At 49.6% G+C, this 17,190-nt stretch overlaps 1 protein-coding gene across 1 annotated transcript; it reads left to right on the top strand.

Annotated features, from left to right (window-relative positions):
• The first annotated feature begins 14,389 nt into the window (after nt 1-14,389).
• On the top strand, nt 14,390-15,316 carry LOC102085798 (olfactory receptor 14A16). Its single transcript, XM_005504268.3, has one exon. The coding sequence runs from the start codon at nt 14,390-14,392 to the stop codon at nt 15,314-15,316; it is 927 nt and encodes a 308-aa protein (XP_005504325.2).
• The last annotated feature ends 1,874 nt before the right edge of the window (nt 15,317-17,190 follow it).

Below are 17,190 nucleotides of genomic sequence, written 5' to 3' on the forward strand. Positions count from 1 at the left end.
ATTTGATTGCTATGGAGGAAATTCAGCCTCCCTGGGAAAAGAAGTTTGAATTTTGGGAAATGAGTTACCCGAGGTCTTCTTGGAGAAACGTTACGTTTGAATCCCATTTGGCTATCAAAACCAGCCTTTAAAGCTTGGTGTAGGAAAGAAGCAAACCGATTGATGTCTCCTGGAGCTCTGCAGTGCGATCAGACCAACTCTCTGGGCACTACCCAGCGAGACACATAAACCTTCATGCACGGACACAGCTCCCGAGCACGACTCCAGCCCTTCCTCATTGCTCCCTTGCATTTTTCAGCATGGCTTTTGCTGTTAATTTAGCAAGAACTCTTCCTCTTGGCAAATTACTGTTGGTAAACTACTGTCAACAAGGCCTAATGTAGGCTTTGTAGCCTACATTCGAACCCAGATTGCTCCTAGGAAGGAAGTGTTGATTTCAGAGAGAACATATAATACAGATTAAAGAGAAGAACACATTGCTGTGTCAACATCTTGAACTGGGCACCTGCTGAATTGGAGCTGGGGGCCTTAGAGGAGCCAACGCAGCTGTGATTTGAGGCCCAGCAAGTCCCATGTGTCGAAAGTGTTCCCAGTCGTGCTGGGGAAACAGATGCTTCCCACAAAATGATGTGGGTATCTCTAGATGGACATCACTACCTTTCTGGCCACGGCCCCAACTGACTTGTTGCGGCACAGCCCCGCAGCACCAGAACATGTCGCCGGTCACCTCCCGCCTGAGGAGCGCAGGTTGGACAGCTGTGGCAAGTTACTTGCTTTGTTCCATGTCAATTTTACTCCTTTTGCTTTTCATGAAGTGAGGCTGTTTCACGCCCATTTTGTCATGAAGTTCCAATTTCCCTGAAAGCGCTGGTGTCACCTTATCCCCAAGAAGGACCGCGCTGTGAGCAGGAGGAATACACCAGTCCAAGCCAGGAAAAGAAGGGCTCTGCTCCGGGGACGTGGCGGTGCTGTGCTTTGTCCTGAGCCCCTGGCCGACCGCAATACAACTCTGCCCTTCCCAGGCAGAAATTCCCCGCAGGGCAACTCGGCACCTGGAGGCTGGGGAGAGAGATGCTGCCGCTGCCTGGTGCTGCCACCGTCAGCTCTGGTTCTGTGCAGTGCACGGGCGTGCTGGGGAAGAGGAGGATGCTTCAAAGGCTGCAGCCCAGGACTCATTTGCAACAGGCCATGCAGCATTTTCTCTGTCGTAGCATTTTTGCGATTCTCCATGAGTCATCTCTGCAATTCTCCATGGGGCCTTCAGATAGCACAAAGATGCTGTTGGATGAATTTCCATCCTGGAGGGCAGCTCACAACTTGCAAGGAAACCTCAAGGAGAGACACAAGTGTCCTAATGATGGCATTTGATTCAGGGAGATTCAGCTCATTCCCCAGCCCCACAGGCTGCATTGCCCACAGCCCCACAGCTCAGAGCAAAGCTGGGACATGTGTTCCCATGGACGCACCTGCAGGAAAGGATCCACAAGATCAGGGTGTGACTCTGCAGCTGAAACTGCCATCCCCAGAGAGCCTGACAGCAAGAACAAGATCGCAACAACAGTGACCCAGAGCAGTGGAGCAAGAAGGAAAATGCGGTGAGGGTGGGTGTGAGAGAGGCCAGGGCAGAGGCAGCCGGGCACTCAGACAGTGTCACCTTCCCCAGCTCTGCAGCCGCCTCCCAGACACCAACACTGCCGGGCAGCTGCTCTCAGCCCCTGTGCTCTGCAGAGGAACTGGAGCTCTGGCTGCACAGGAGCTGCTTCACGCTTTGGAGCCCCCGGCCCTGAGGGCAGAGGCTTTGCTGGGTGGGACAGGAGGCCAGGGGGCAGCTCAGAGGAGGGCTCTGCTCTGGAGGGGATCATACAGAGCTTTCTGTGTTCTCCCTCCCACAACATTTCTTGTTTTGGTTTCCTCTTCTTCCCAGGTCATGTCCCTGATGTCAGGAATTTTTCTTCCTGAGAGGTGTTTCCCTGCTCTGAACGACAGCCCTGGGCACCCCTGGGTGCTCCCCTGGCTTCACACTCTGCAGCTGGGAGAAAGCAGATATCATGCCCTCTCCATGCAGGGTATCCCTGCTTAGGAGCAGATCCTTCTCCACACCAACCAGGGTATGTGTCAGCTCTGGGAGATAGTTGCAGGATCCTCATCTGCACTGCCCTTCAGCCAGAGACTTACAGCATTAAGGACTGTGAAGGTTTCTCCTCCAGTGAGCTCTCAGCTGTCTCACCATCTCAAATGGCCTTTAACCTCTCTCTGCCTGGCTCCTCTCCCCTCGGTGCTGCAGGTAGAGCCCTCAGCCCTGCTGGGCTTTGCAGAGGAGCTGCTCCTGGGCAGACCTGTCACTCTGCAGTGCTGCTGCTTGCCATGAGTTCCCCCTGTCTCATGAGCCCAGCCCAGCTCAGCAGCAGAAGACTCGCTAAGGCAACACCTTCTCTGTCCCCTGTGGGCTTCCTTGAGATGTCCCTGGGGCTCCAAGGGCTGGCACCTCCTGAAAGACAGCAGGGACCCTCCTGTGGAACATGATTTGAAGTCAGCTCAAGTAACCATGGACAATCCTTCACTAAAGTGTGGACAAAGACTGATTCCCACAGCATGGTTTGTCCTACCAGAGCATGGTTGACTGCAAGGTGTAAATGTTCCCCTCTGGACACCTTCATTCCTCTACCATAATAAAAATGCACACAGACAGGGAAAAGAAGGGGTTGGCTTCCACTGTGCAAGGCCAGGATTCAGCCCAAGCAACAGAGGCATCTCCTCCCAAGCTGGAAGCCTTTGGGCTGCATTACAATCCAGCTCCCCCCATGTACCCCACACCCCCATGGAATCCTCCTGGTTTAGCTCAGGAGTGCAGGAAAGCACCTGCTCTGAGCCCCTGGTCTTTATTCAATGAGGACTCAGAGGCTCACACGCAGACACTTGCTGATGACTGAGGTGGCAGTGGTGGTCCAAGACGTGAATGTTTGCAAGCTCTGATGGAAAATCTCTGAGAATTCTCTCATTCTTCCTGAGCATCAGCTGAGGGCCAGAGAGGGAAGGGGGACATCCTTTGCCACCCACAATGACACCAGCCACTGACGTGCCTTTATCAATATCTCCCTGGAGCATGCAGAGCTGTTGAGCTAACTAAATGGAGGACTGTGCCAGCAGAGACCCAGATCTCTCTTTATCCACAGTACTCACTAGAGCTCCAGTCACTGCAAAGCTCAGTCACATCCACATCCCTGCACTGAATATATCAGGGCCCTCACTTTACTGGCATGAAAAGAAGCCTCTAGTGGCATGCCAGGTGCCTGAGGTGCCAAACACAACCGCGCTCAGTGGACAACCAGCACAGGCTGCAGCCAGTTGCTAATGCTTTGTGTCTGCTGCTCCTTCCTTCTGATTCTCTTCCCATGCATCAACATGGGGTGCTTCCCACAGGATAGTCCTTCATGCACCTTTCCAACATGGGTCCTTCCCATTTGCTGCAGTTCTTCACAAACTGCTCCAGCATGGGTCCTTTCCCCCAGTACAGTCCTTCAGGAACAGACTGCTCCAGCGTGAGTGTCCCACAGGGTCACAGTTCTCTCCAGGTTCCTGCTCCAGTGTGGGCTGTCCATGGGGTTTAAAGCTTCTTTCAGGGCACATCTATCTGCTCCAGTGTGGCATCTTCCATGGGTTGCAGTGTCAGTATCTGCTCCATCATGCAACTCTGCCTGATGCAAGGGTCCACCTTCCTCACCATGGTCTTCACCACGGGCTGCAGGGAAATCTCTGCTCTGGCACATGCAGCACCTCCTCCTCCTTCACTTAACCTTGGTGCCTACAGAGTTGTTTCTCTCACTTTTCCTCCCTCCTCTCTCGCACCTGCTGTTGTGCAGCATTTTTTATCCTTTCTCAAATACGTTATCGCAGAGTGTGGCAGAATGCAACCCCCCCCTCCCTCCTTCAGTATGGCACATCTCCCCCTTTCTCTGCTACTTGAGGCTAACAGCTTCTTTTGTTTGGCCCAGAGCACCCTGGCTCCTGGGACATTAGAAGAAGGGAGTGCCAAGGCACACTGAGCCGCGCCCAGTGTGGGGGATGTTTGGAGGCTTCAGGGGCACCCACAGACAGTGTGGGGGTGCAGAGAAGCTTCTAGAGTGCCTACAGTCAGATCTGATCAGCCAGTATAAAAACGGGATTCTCGTCGAGACTCCGCCCATTGCCGCGGGTCTCTCGGAGCACGAGCAAGATGCTGCTGCCGAGAACTCCCCTCCCTGGGATGGAGACTGCGCTTGCCTCGCCGCCACGTGTGTAAGTAAAACTTCTCGCAGGATTGCGAGTATATTTATACTTTTCGTGCACATATGCTCGTATAACTTTTCGTGCTCCATATGAGCGCGTGTAAATTTACTCTCGCAGAATCGCGGGTGTATTTTCTTTCCGTGCACATTTGCACAAGTACTTTATTTCCTCGCACAATCGCGAGTGGCCGCCGAGAGCCCCTTGCACAATCGCGAGTGTATTTTCCTCCCGTGCTTCCACGTAAGCACGTGTAGGATTCTGTGCACACTTGCACGTGTAAGTAAATTGACTCTCGCAGGATTGCGGGTGTATTATAAATTTACCCTCACGGAATCGCGAGTGTACACTTCCCGTACTCACTACGAGTGCGCGTATCGCTTTAAAAATAATCCTGCACTGTGTTTAGGCAAGTGTGTATTTCTCCGGGACTCAGGGACGGCTCCGGCATTTTTGGGTGAAGCCACGTGCATGCACACTGTGGACCGCCTGTTGTATTAGTGGTTGCTGCCTCAATAATTTTCCTCAACTGATATCTGAACCTGTATTTAAGTCACTTTTGGAGTGCTAAAACCCTATTTCTCGCCGGTCTAATAAAGGTTGTTTTTGGACCTTGTTGTCCCTTAAATTAACCTACGGGGTGCCTCCGTGACACAGAGGCACTACAAGATTCACTGAGTGGCTCAGATTTGGCAAGTGGTTGGTCCATCTTGGAGCCAGTTGAAACTGTCTCTGTCTCACATGTGCCAACTCCTGGTGTCTTCTCACAGAAGCTACCATGGTACAAAACCCATCCCTACCCTCAGTTCCAAAACTTTTCCATGTAAACCAAATACAGGTTAACATTGTGCTGGATGTTAAAAAACTACTTGATCAAGAAATGAAAAAGGTATTCTGTCAACAATTTCAGGGAGTCTTGAGTCAATGAGCAGGGTCCTATGGGGAATTGTAATTTTCCTGCCATTTGCTGGCCAGGCAAAGCTGCAGGTGCCAACAGTCCAGAGGACCTTGGGACAACTTCTTAACAGGATTGCCTGGTGGGCCAACAAGGGCGATGCTCGCCTGGATCTGGTACTGGCAAACAAGAAGGAGCTGGTGAGGGATGTGAACATCAGTGTCCACCATGGCTGTTGTGACCAGGAAGTAGTGGGGTCTCAGGAACCAGAGGGAAGGGAGGAAGGCCAGCAGTGGAGCACAGGTTGGTGGGCTCCAGGGGAGTTGATTTTGATCTGTCTAGGGGGCTGATACAGGTGGTACCATTAGAAGCAGCCCAGAAGGGCAAAGGAGCTCAGGAAATCTGAGAAGCCTTACAGGACAGCCTGCTCCAAGCACAAGAATGATCTCTTCGAGTACCCATGAAGAGAAGCATTTATCTTGTGAGGCTGCTCGTCTGAACTGGTGGAGCTCCAGGGCAAAAAGGCAGCACATAGGAGGTGGAAGCAAGGGAATCTGCAAAGGAGGGTTTTCAAAACCTCGTCCATGTATGTAGGGACGGTGCCAAAACTCCTCTAGACTTGATACCTGCAGAGGAGGGTGAGGGCAGCAAGATGAGATGACATTGCTTCCTTACAGTAAAATAATAGACAGGGCTAACATGGGCCTGCTGCTGAAATTTGTAAGAGTAGAATTAGACAGGACTGAGGTACTTCTTGGCGTCTTTGCCTTGATCTTCACCAGCAAGGTCTCCTGGGACTTTGTTCCAGAAGGCAGGAGTCTGGAGAACAACCAGGAGTGGATGGGGCTCAAGTCAAAGGTTACTTGAGCAAACTCAGACACCATTACAGAAAAGGAGATGGGTCATTTGACCAGCTCCCTGAACACAAGTATCGCTATGCTGTGGCACCTGAGATCCCCAGGAACACCCACCTCTTGGTCCTGAGGAGTGCGATTCCTCTTGAGGTGTCCTAGACTATTCGGTAACTTAAGTGGGGCTTCACGCACCTACTTTTCTGCCACATTCAGTCTTTATCAGGACACACTACTGGTCAATATGAATTGGATATTGCTGATATCATCTGTTCTGGAAATGAGACCAGAGAGAGGGAGAAGGATATAGAAGTAATTTGGCTTTATTGCTATTTTTTTTTTGAAAATCTCTCTGTTTGGTGACAGTCCTGAAATCTCTCTAATCATCCAAACCAGAGTTGAAGCCTTTAGAAATAATGATGCAGAGAGCCTTGGCTTGTAAGGGCATTTTGGATGTTAATGAGCCCTCTGCTGCCATGATCCTGAACTGCAGATACTGAAAGAATGATCAAACCTCTAATGAAGTGAAAGGCAGAGCCAAAACCCAGGTTTCTGAAGGTGTTTGGGACCCCATGAATGGTCATCACTGACAAAGCTGTGAAAGAAAGAACCAGTCCAGGTCCCTGGAGGCTGGTGAAAGAAAAGCTTGGAGACACTGGTTACACATGAACAAGATAGCAGAGGATGCCGCACTTTGCTGGATCCAAGACTGCGAACTTCATCATACAGAAAGCGGAGCCATAAGGATTGTGAAATCTTTCTCTCTCCTTTCTTTCCCATACTTCTACTTCTTTTGCTTTTCATAAGTAACATAGAAACATAAGATTAACAGCCTCGCATATGCCACAAACTTTTTATGTTTACCAACTGGACCTACAATTGGGTCCCCTTGGTTGGAAAACAGTACACACAGTACTTAAGGTCCATAAACAAAAGGCTTCCATTTTGCAGCTTGGTGCCACGTACCTGAGTCACTTCTCCTCAGCCCCCATGACCCTGGGCAGGATGTGACACTCTGTACATGGGTGCTGACACCTATTGAACAACCTACTCTGAAAGGATTAAGAAGGTGGGCTGTTCTTTCTGGAATGATATTAGGATAGTAAAAAAAGAAGAACATGGTTTGGGGCAAATTAAAAGGGATGCAAAAGTTGTGGTCAGGGCTGTTTAGGGGTACTTGTAAAGTAGTCCTGTACCTCATACGAATTATTTCTATGGTCAGAGAAAACCTGAGAGGTTTCTCTAATTTGAAAACATGAAGGTGAATGAAGGACAGCATCATTCAGGCTGGAAGGGACATCAGGAGGTGTCTTGACCAACTTCCTGCTCAAAGCAGGGTCAGACCAGATTACTCAGTGCTCTATCCAAACACATGTTGGACACTTCCTGGGACAGAGTGGGTGCACAACACCTGGGAAACAGCTTCCAGTGCGTGACTATGCTCATGATTGAACAGTTTCTCCTTTTATCTACTGTCCTTCTAAGCACAACCATCCAGCTTGCTTTTCACCCATTCAGTTGCACACTGATGCAGACCATAATATCCTACCTTGGACATAATAATATTGAAGGGGAAGATGCTGAGTGCCTTGCTGACTTCCAGGTAAAAGACCATCACTGCTCTGCCCACATCCAGCTATCCTGTCCTTTCCTCAGAGAAAGTAAAGAGGATGGACAGGCACAACCTACTCTGGGTAAACTCCATCACCTGCTCTTTCAGACACCCAGAAATGTGGTCTGAGTGAACATGCTCTGGGGCACAGCCTTTAGTTCCTCCACTCATCCCTTGGCCATTTTTGAAAAGTACATGCAATGTGTGTGTGCTGCCAGTTGTCAGGGAGTTCCTCCACTCTCCATGACCTTTCAAACATGGTGGAGAGCGGCCTCACTGTGACATCGTCCTGCTCTCCCAGCTCCCTGGGATGCTCCCCTGTGGTGTGGCGTATGCATTCAACCCTCCCCAGCCAAACCAGCAGCAGTTTGGTCCAGGCTTCAGAGGAGGGAAGGGCCTAAGCCATAGCCAGGCCGATAGCTCCTTTCAGGAGGCCCACAGGGAAGTAGAACGACAACTGGACACCGGTAACTTGTGGGCGCAGGGAATCTCATGCAGACTTTTCCTACTGTGTGCAATTTGACTACAAGTCAGCCACTTCATTCGATAAATACAACAGCCTGGATGAGCTCACTTTGAGCCCTCCCTGTGAAATAAGTGACTTGTATGGCAACGGTTTTACTACTCACAGGTCAGTGGATGAGCCCAATTCAAGTTCAATATTAATTATTTAGCTTAAGTAGATGCACACCAAATGTAATGGATTATTTAGAGATATAAGTTTGTATGATTTTTAGTGTACTCTGTGATTCATGCTACTTGGTAGATTAGATTTGCTAAAATTTTAAGCTGTAAGGTCCTGCTTGTATTCACCCAAAACAACTGCAGACTACACTAAATGCCTGCAAGATAAAGTCTAGCTTGCATTTTATTTTCTGAGAATCTTGTCTCCTGAAAGTCTGCTCTGCATATGGTCATAAGGTCTGGCCTGAAAGTTTGCTGCTGGAGTTCTAAAATACAGACTCCAGAGTGAACGGTTACCAGGGAAATAGGAATCCTGGTAGTTCGCACCGTGATGGATATGGCCTCACCTTAAAGTTTGTCTCTGGAGCTCCAAGACACAGCCCCTGTAGCAAACGGTTATCAGGAAGGGAAGACGCCTGAAAGTTTGCTTTGTGAATGGGTACAAGCACCTGGAGAGAAGGTCAGCGGCATTTCTCTTGACACATTTCCCCCATGCAGTAAATAGTAGAGCGAACCCGTCACTGAACCCTTTTAAGTCACGCTTCTCTTTAAGAAATCTAAACATTGTTCTGTACCAAACAGAACCCTAAACTACTCCCCCTGCGACAATTTGGTGTCAGAAGTGGGATGGTGGGCATTATCACTGATTATTTATGGAGGCATGGTGTGATTCTGGGTCCTAAATTCTCAGAGGAATGGGCTCGTGTTAACTGGCGTCATTGCAAAGTTGCGGGAGAGCAGCTAATGGCGGCAAAGGGCCAGATCAAAGATGGAAAGGGAATTATTTGCAAAATGTTACGTACTTGCTTAGAAACTGCTTGTGAGGAGTGGAAAACCTTGAATAAGGAAAAACAAGATCTGAGGGAAGTAATAGAAAGTAAAAAGGCTGCTGAATTGTTTTTGTCCTTGAGAACTGAGCAACTGCAGAAACAGCTACAAGAAGAAAGGGAGGGGAAAAGAGAATTGGAGGAAAAAATGGAAATTATGCTTAGGCGGGCTCCTCACCCCCCTGATATTCTACAGATTGAGAAACTAATTGTGTCCCCTGAAGAATGGGATGGAAATTTATGGAGTGAACTTGATGATGGTCGTCTAAGGGAGGATGATTCCTTGTCTTTTTTGGATTCCCCTGAATATCAAGCCAGACCTATCGTTAAAGCAGAAATGTCCAGCAGGCCCCAGGGTGGTGCACCACGATGCCATCTGCAGATTACTCCCTGGGATCCAGTGCAACTGGCAAATTTACAGGAAAAGTACAGCAGAAACCCAGGCGAAACTGAAACAGAGTATTTGTGGCGAGTCTATCTAACCAGTGGTGACCAAATAATGCTTAACGGAAGTGAATCTAAAGGCTTCTGGGGTCCAGGAATTTTCCTGAATATGGGACCTAACCCAGAAGATGAGGGCCAGCCGAGTAGCTTATTGGGCTGGTGGAAGAGATGTTATAGAATGAGGTGAACCTTCTATGATCCTCATAAAATCTATTGATGACATCCAGACAGCTATTACAAAAGCTGCCTGCATACAAGCGATGTATGAATGGGGTGTACATGAAAGCCCGATATATGCCACAATCGATTATACAAGGCTAAAACCACTGATAAGAGGGGCCCCAGCGATTCTTAAACCCCACCTTGTTGCAAAACGATATGAAATCATGAGAGACACACACTACTTTGGATTAGGCCCCAATGCCACCTGGATTCCAGTTCCCACATGGGCAGAATTAATGCATGACATAACTTACGCCCATGAGATGGGATGGGATACCTCGGCAGCGGAGAGGTCAGAACAAAAGTCTGCTCATCGAGTAAGACCAGTGAAATGAACAAACCTACAGGGGACAGAAACTGTATCAAGGCAAAATATATTTAAAGATTTTCAAGCAGAGCCCTGGAAGTGGAGAAATAGACTGCAGAGAAAGGCGTTGGCACTAGGCATTCCTAAAGCTGCAATCCAGAAACAGTGTCCCAGCATTATTTTGGGTCTCATTGAAGCATTCCTGAAGTGACATAGTAATGAGAAGAAGAAACATATCTCAACTGCTCTGCTGCCTGCTCAGAGAGGAGTGTTTACCGTTTCCTCCCTCTGAGGGAGGAATTGCAGGGCATGTGTCCAAAAAAGAAAAAAAAAAGCCAAATGATTATCAATAGGTAAGTGACGGTGACCCATACATTTTAATTCTAGATGTCCCTCATGGACAGTTGGTGAAATTTTTAATAGACACAGGAGCACAAATTTTAATACTGACACAACCAAGAAACTGAAGCTGCTACTGGATTTCTGAAAGTGCATTTGCAGGCCAGGGATGGACAATTAATCTGACTAAAACACAGGGTCCTAGTGCTACTGTACGATTTTTAGGAATAGTTTGGTATGGACAGCTTAGAGAAACACCAGATAAGGTACAGCACACAGTCCAGCAGTTTTCTGTACCAGCTGCAGTAAAACAAGTACATGCCTTTTTGGGATTTTAAGGGCATTGGAGAACTTTTATCCCCACATCTTCTGTGGAGGAGGATTCCCCTTGTGAAGGGTTAACAGAAGAACACAATAAGGTTGATAGACTTGCATCACAAAACAACAGGCAAGCAGATATGACCTCTGCTGAGCTCCAAGCTCAAGCTCTGAATATGCATATAGCTTTTCTTTCAGGAATATAAACATTGTTCTGCAGCAAGCAAAACCCTAAATTACTCCTCCTGTGACAGCTGGTCACATAGACTGATAATAATTGTGTTAGTTCAAGTGACCTCTAACTTGATCCCCATCCACTGCTGGTTGTTTTGCAAAGCAAAATTTGCAAAGCAAAATTTGCAAAGCAAAAAGATTCCTGTCTCGAGTCACAGCAGCCTGGGAGACCTCGCTGGTGAAGATGGAGAACAAGAGGACACAGAGATTCTGAGCTCTTTCCCTTACTAAATTCATCAGTGGCCACCAAGAGCTCTTGAATTACCTCAAAGGTTTGGACTGCGTTTCAATCCGGAGTGTCACTGTGCTTGGAGGCTGCTGTCATTGAAGACCAGATGAACTAACTTCTGCCACCCTGCCTTGGCAGTTTATTCCATCAGTGTCACAGCTCTGTCTCCAACACTGACAGCTCCAGCTCAGCAGTCAGGTCCTCAGCAGGCTGAGGACATTGTCTCCCATCTGGGCTGAACCCCCAGAGCTGTGGCACCAGGCGACCTGCCACAAGGAAACCTGGTACCAGGCATCCAAGACCCCATGTGTGCAAAGGCTTTGCTTCAGACCAGACGCATGACATGGTCAAAAGATTGCTGAATGTCTTTCTAGCCCAAGGACTACAAACCCAGATTAAAATGCCCAAATCCATTCAGCTGAAGATATACCCCCCTGTTTTGGAGAGATTAGATCCTTTGCTGTAACCTTCCTGGTGTCCAGTCTAATGATGGCACAAGGAGAGGTAATTCTCATACTAATTTATTTTCTAATGGGAAGAATACAATGCTGGAAAGGAGTGTCTCTCTGGAGGTGAGAGAAGGAACTTCAGTGATGACTTCAGCCTGTTTCAAAGCAGGTTCCTCTGGAGTGCCAGGGACACCTGGAGGGTGCCCAGAGCGGACAGGGAAATGCTGCCTTGGGCTGTTCCTCTGCTGCTGAGCTGGGCTGGGCTCCTGGGACAGAGGGAGCTCATGGCAAGTGGCAGCACTGCAGAGAGACAGCTCTGCCCAGGAGCAGCTCCTCTGCAAAGCGCAGCAGGGCTGAGGGCCCTGTCTGCAGGAACAAGGGGAGAGGAGGCAGGTAGAGAGAGGTTAAATGCAGTCTGGGGTGGGAATATTGCTGTGAGTTCACAGAGAGACAAATCTTCACAGACAGTAGGTCTGTGGCTGCAGCTCATTGCATCTGCAAATCATGTTGGGATTTCCTGATGCTGGCAGAATGCACAGCCTATGAGATGTGAGGTTGTCTTGTATAGAGAAGGAGGACACGTTGCAGAGCAGGGATTTCCTCTTGAAACCATCAGAGGGACAACACATGACAACTGCTTTCTGCTGAGGATGACTCCAGGTGGGTAAAGCTGTGTGGGCAGCCAGGGGTGCCCAGGGCTGTCCTTTATAGCAGGGTCCCTGCACCCCAAGGGTTGTGTGCTAGAGAAATCAAAACAGCATTGAAGGGAGAAGCTCTGGGTGGAAGAAGCACCTCCTGGCATGGAAGGGTTCTTCTGTTGTCAAGAATATGCTGTGTGTGTCTGGACTAATTGAAGCTCCACATAGCTCCAGGAAGTTCCTGCCAGGACTTTTCAAGGGGAAGGTAAATGCAGAGATTATTGTAAAGCTAAGGAGCTTTCTGGAGTTCCTGTTTTCAGTTTGCTTCTCTTGGGGAATTTGAGAGGAGAAATGGAAAAAGAGTTCTCATGCTTGAACAAGTCACTGAGACCACTGAGCTGTAACTTTGAGTGATCAGTAGGTCTGATAGGAGCCTCCTGAACGTCCCTTCTGCCACTCCTCTGCTAATGGACAGCACCAGCACCACCTCTGCTGGACTCATCAGGCTTAGTCTAACCTGTCCTTTTTCCCAATCTGCAAACAGGAAGATGTACCCAGGCAGCACCTTGCAAACAGGCAGGCCTCTGTAGGGCCAGGGTGAGTGCATACACAGTGGGATAGGATCAGTGAGCGCTGACAAAGTGAAGGCATAGGACAGAGAAACACCTCCCAGGAGGAAAATCTCCAGGCAGCAGGGACATGATCTGGAAAGGAGAAGAAACCAAAACCAGAAATGTTGTGGGAGGGAGAACATAAGAAACACCCTCTAGTGCAGATCCCTCATCTGAGCAGGCCCCTCGTCTCCTCTCCCACCCAGCAAAGCCTCTGCCCTCAGGGCCGGGGGCTCCAAGGCGTGAAGCAGCTCCTGTGCAGCCAGAGCTCCAGTTCCTCTGCAGAGCACAGGGGCTGAGAGCAGCTGCCCGGCAGTGTTGGTGTCTGGGAGGCGGCTGCACAGCTGGGGAAGGTGACACTGTCTGAGTGCCCGGCTGCCTCTGCCCTGGCCTCTCTCACACCCAGCCTCACCGCATTTTCCTTCTTGCTCCACTGCTCTGGGTCACTGTTGTTGGGATCTTCTTGCTGTGAGGCTCTCTGGGGATGGCAGTTTCAGCTGCAAAGTCACACCCTGATCTTGTGGATCCTTTCCTGCAGGTGCGTCCATGGGAACACATGTCCCAGCTTTGCTCTGAGCTGTGGGGCTGTGGGCAATGCAGCCTGTGGGGCTGGGGAATGAGGTGAATCTCCCTGAATCAAATGCCACCACTAGGACACATGGCTGTATCCTTGAGGTTTCCCTGCAAGCTGTGAGCTTCTCTCCAGGATGCAAACCTGTCCTGTAACATCTTTGTGTTATCTGAAAGCGCCACGGAGAATAACAGAGATGCTATGACAGAGAAAATGCTGTTGGGTTTGTGAAATGAGCCAAGTGTATCCTAGTCTGAGGTGGATCCCTCTGCTCTCAGCAGTGCCTGATGGCTTTTCAGGGTAACAGAGGAGTGTGATCACCCTCCACCTCAGAAAGGTGCCAGCCCAGGGCAGCTGGGAGCAAGACAGAGGGACAGACCAGCTTCTCTCACTCTGTTCTGACCCACAGGCATCCTCTTGCCTTGCAGGACTCAATCTGTTCTCCCTGAGTGAAGCAGAAATGGTGAATTTTTCTGACATCCAAGAACACTCTCTAGGCTGTAAAAACCCCAAGCGTCTCAAACTGACTTGTGCCATATCAGTTCCTTGTCTCTGGGAGTGCAGATGCTGACAGGCTCTTCTGCACCAGGAGCGGGTTTGTCTGACACAGCTGAACCCCAGGACTGGCTCCTGCCCCCGTTCCCATGCCCCCTGCTGCAGAGCAGGGCTGACTCCTCGGCAGCCAGCGGGCACAGGCCCTGCTCCTCATGGCGCCTCCAGCCAGCACCACCCAGGGCTCAGCCTCCGAGCTGAAGGAAGGTCTGGAGAAGGACAAGGGGGTGTGGAGCAGGGGAGGGTGTATGGGAAATGGCTTAGTTTTTGCTCAGGGAAGTCTCCCCTAACTTGTCACTGTTTCTTTCTTCTTGTGACAGTGCTCCATGTCTATAGTCAGCAAATGTCCAACAGCAGCTACATCACTGAATTTGTGCTTGTGCCATTTGCAGACACACGGGAGCTGCAGCTCTTGCACTTTTGGCTCTTCATGGGCATCTACCTGACTGCCCTCCTGGGCAATGGCCTCGTCATCACCACCATAGCCTGTGACCAGCACCTCCACACACCCATGTACTTCTTCCTCCTCAACCTCTCTCTCCTTGACCTGGGCTGCATCTCTACCATTGTCCCCAAATCCATGGCCAATTCCCTCTGGGACACCAGGGCCATCTCCTACACAGGATGTGCTGCCCAGGTTTTTTTTTTTTTCTTCTTGATCACAGCAGAGTTTTCTCTCCTCAGTGTCATGTCCTACGACCGCTATGTTGCCATCTGCAAACCCCTGCACTATGGGACCCTCCTGGGCAGCAGAGCTTGTGTCCACATGGCAGCAGCTGCCTGGGCCACTGGGTTTCTCTATGCTCTGCTGCACACGGCCAATACATTTTCACTGCCCCTGTGCAAGGGCAATGCTGTGGACCAATTCTTCTGTGAAGTTCCCCAAATCCTCAAGCTCTCTTGCTCAGATGCCTACATCAGGGAAGCTGGGCTTATTGTAGTTAGTGCCTGTTTATTCTTTGTGTGTTTTGTGTTCATAGTGGTGTCCTATGTGCAGATCTTCAGGGCCGTGCTGAGGATCCCCTCTGAGCAGGGACGGCACAAAGCCTTTTCCACGTGCCTCCCTCACCTGGCCGTGGTATCCCTGTTTATTGGCACTGGTACATTTGCCTCCTGTAAACCCCCCTCCATCTCCTCTCCAGCCCTGGATCTGATGGTGTCTGTCTTGTACTCGGTGGTGCCTTCAGTAGTGAACCCCCTCATCTATAGCATGAGGAACCAGGAGCTCAAGGATGCCCTGTGGAAACTGATGACTGGGTGTTTTTTTTAAGCAATAAACTGCCCATCTTCTTCTGCATAGCAGTTATCATGTAACTCGCTGGAAACTAAGCCTGTCTTTTTTTTTTTTAGTGGTTATGGTGTGGTTTTTCTGTTGTGATAATGTTGTCATCTCATTTGTAATTCACTGTCTGCTTTTATTTTCTGACTGAGTGGTGGCCTAGGTGAGGAGGGTGAGGAGTTGTGCTCTCTGTGTCCTGTAGCAGCTTTTTTTTTTTTTTTTTTTTTTAACATGAGATCCTTCCTCTAAAGCCTTTTTGGAGCTGCAGGGACATTTCATGTGTGCATTGGTGGAGGGGAAAAGAGTCCAGAATAGGAGCACCACCAGCAAACACCAGTACTTGGTCTTCCAGAGCTGTTCTCTTTCCACTCCCACGTTCTCCTTCGATCCCTTGTGTTAGGGCAAGATCTGAGTGCTCTGGCTGCTTGGTCACCATCCTGCTGTGTGTCAGTCCTGTGACCTCAGGCATGGACAGGCAATAGGCACTTCTGTGACAGAACTGGCCTCCATAACAGCCTTTCCAGAAAGAAAGGTGATCTCTGCAGGGCAGGGCCTGAAGGTTTAGGTTTTCCTCCAAAGTTTCTCTCCAGAACATGCCCAAGACAGTGACTCGCAGATCCAAACACCAGGGTACAGCTAAAAAGTGTGGGTGTGCAGGGCTGGGGCACACAGCTACGACCTCTCATAGCCACATGTCCTGTGAGAGACCTGAAGGACCGGCAGAGCAGGGTCTGGACTGTGCCTGTGTTCACTGGACACCCCGAAGATCCTGCCCCAGGGCAACCATCATGAACTGATTCCTCAGAACCACCATTTCCAGCACTGGACTCCAGGCCATGGAGATTCCCTGGCTGGTACCCACAGCCAGTACTCACATGACCGGTGCTGGCCCCGCCCTGGGGCAAGAGCCAGCTCCTGCCCCTTCAGTGAGAGCCCTCACAGTGGCCCTTGAGGTGCTCTGCTTCATGTGTGGCCCCTCACATCTCAGTTTAAGCACAAAGGCGTGTTCCAGGGGTACAAGGAAAAACTCCCCAACACCAGTCCCCTCTTGTTTTGAAGACACACACCATTCCCACCCCACTTGCTGGAGACCCAGATCCCGCTGGGTCCAGTATCCAACACCAAAGGTCACAGGGTACCCACACTCTTGGTCTCAGTCCTGTTGCTGGCCTCAAATCCACACACGCTGCTCTTGTAGTAGCTGGATTTAATCCTTGTGGAACTCACACACCTCCTCAATCCCAGGAGACTGAGAATACACAGAGAGTTAAGGAAGGATTTATTATATTATAATTAGGACTATTGTTATTTTGGTTTATTTACCTATTACTATGAAGGTTGATGAGATCACCAGGAGCGGTTAACGTGATGGCCAGGAGGTGGTTATCAGTGTCTCCTGGAGCTTGTCCATGCACATGACCCTGCCAAGGGCTCCCTTCCCTCCCAGCTCCTTCACCACTTTGCACAGTCCCACCTACTTCCTCCTACATTCCACACTCTCTGGTTTCTGTTCTGATCAAACCCAACCTGTTGCCAAGTTCAGCTTGTACTTGGACTCGCATGACCCTGGTCACTACAGGCCTGTCAGCATCACTTCTATGCCATGCGAAATCATGGAGAAGATTGTTCTGGGAGTTACTGAAAAACATCTGAACAACAATGTAGTCATTGGTCCCAGCCAGCAGAGGTTCATGAGGGGAAAGTCCTGCTTGACAAACTTAATTTCATTCTACAACAAGATTACTCACCTAGTTGACCAAAGGAATCCTGTCAATGCGATCTTTTTGGATTTCAGTAAGGCCTTCAATAGTTCCTCTCACAGTCTCCTCCTGGATAAGATGTCCAGCACACAGCTGGATAAACAC

Source organism: Columba livia, chromosome 12 (genome assembly GCF_036013475.1).
Source record: "Columba livia isolate bColLiv1 breed racing homer chromosome 12, bColLiv1.pat.W.v2, whole genome shotgun sequence".
NCBI classification, from domain to species: domain Eukaryota; kingdom Metazoa; phylum Chordata; class Aves; order Columbiformes; family Columbidae; genus Columba; species Columba livia.

Coding starts and splice junctions, on each gene's coding strand:
- LOC102085798 (XM_005504268.3), top strand. CDS start 14,390: ATGTCCAACAGCAGCTACATCACTGAATTTGTGCTTGTGCCATTTGCA.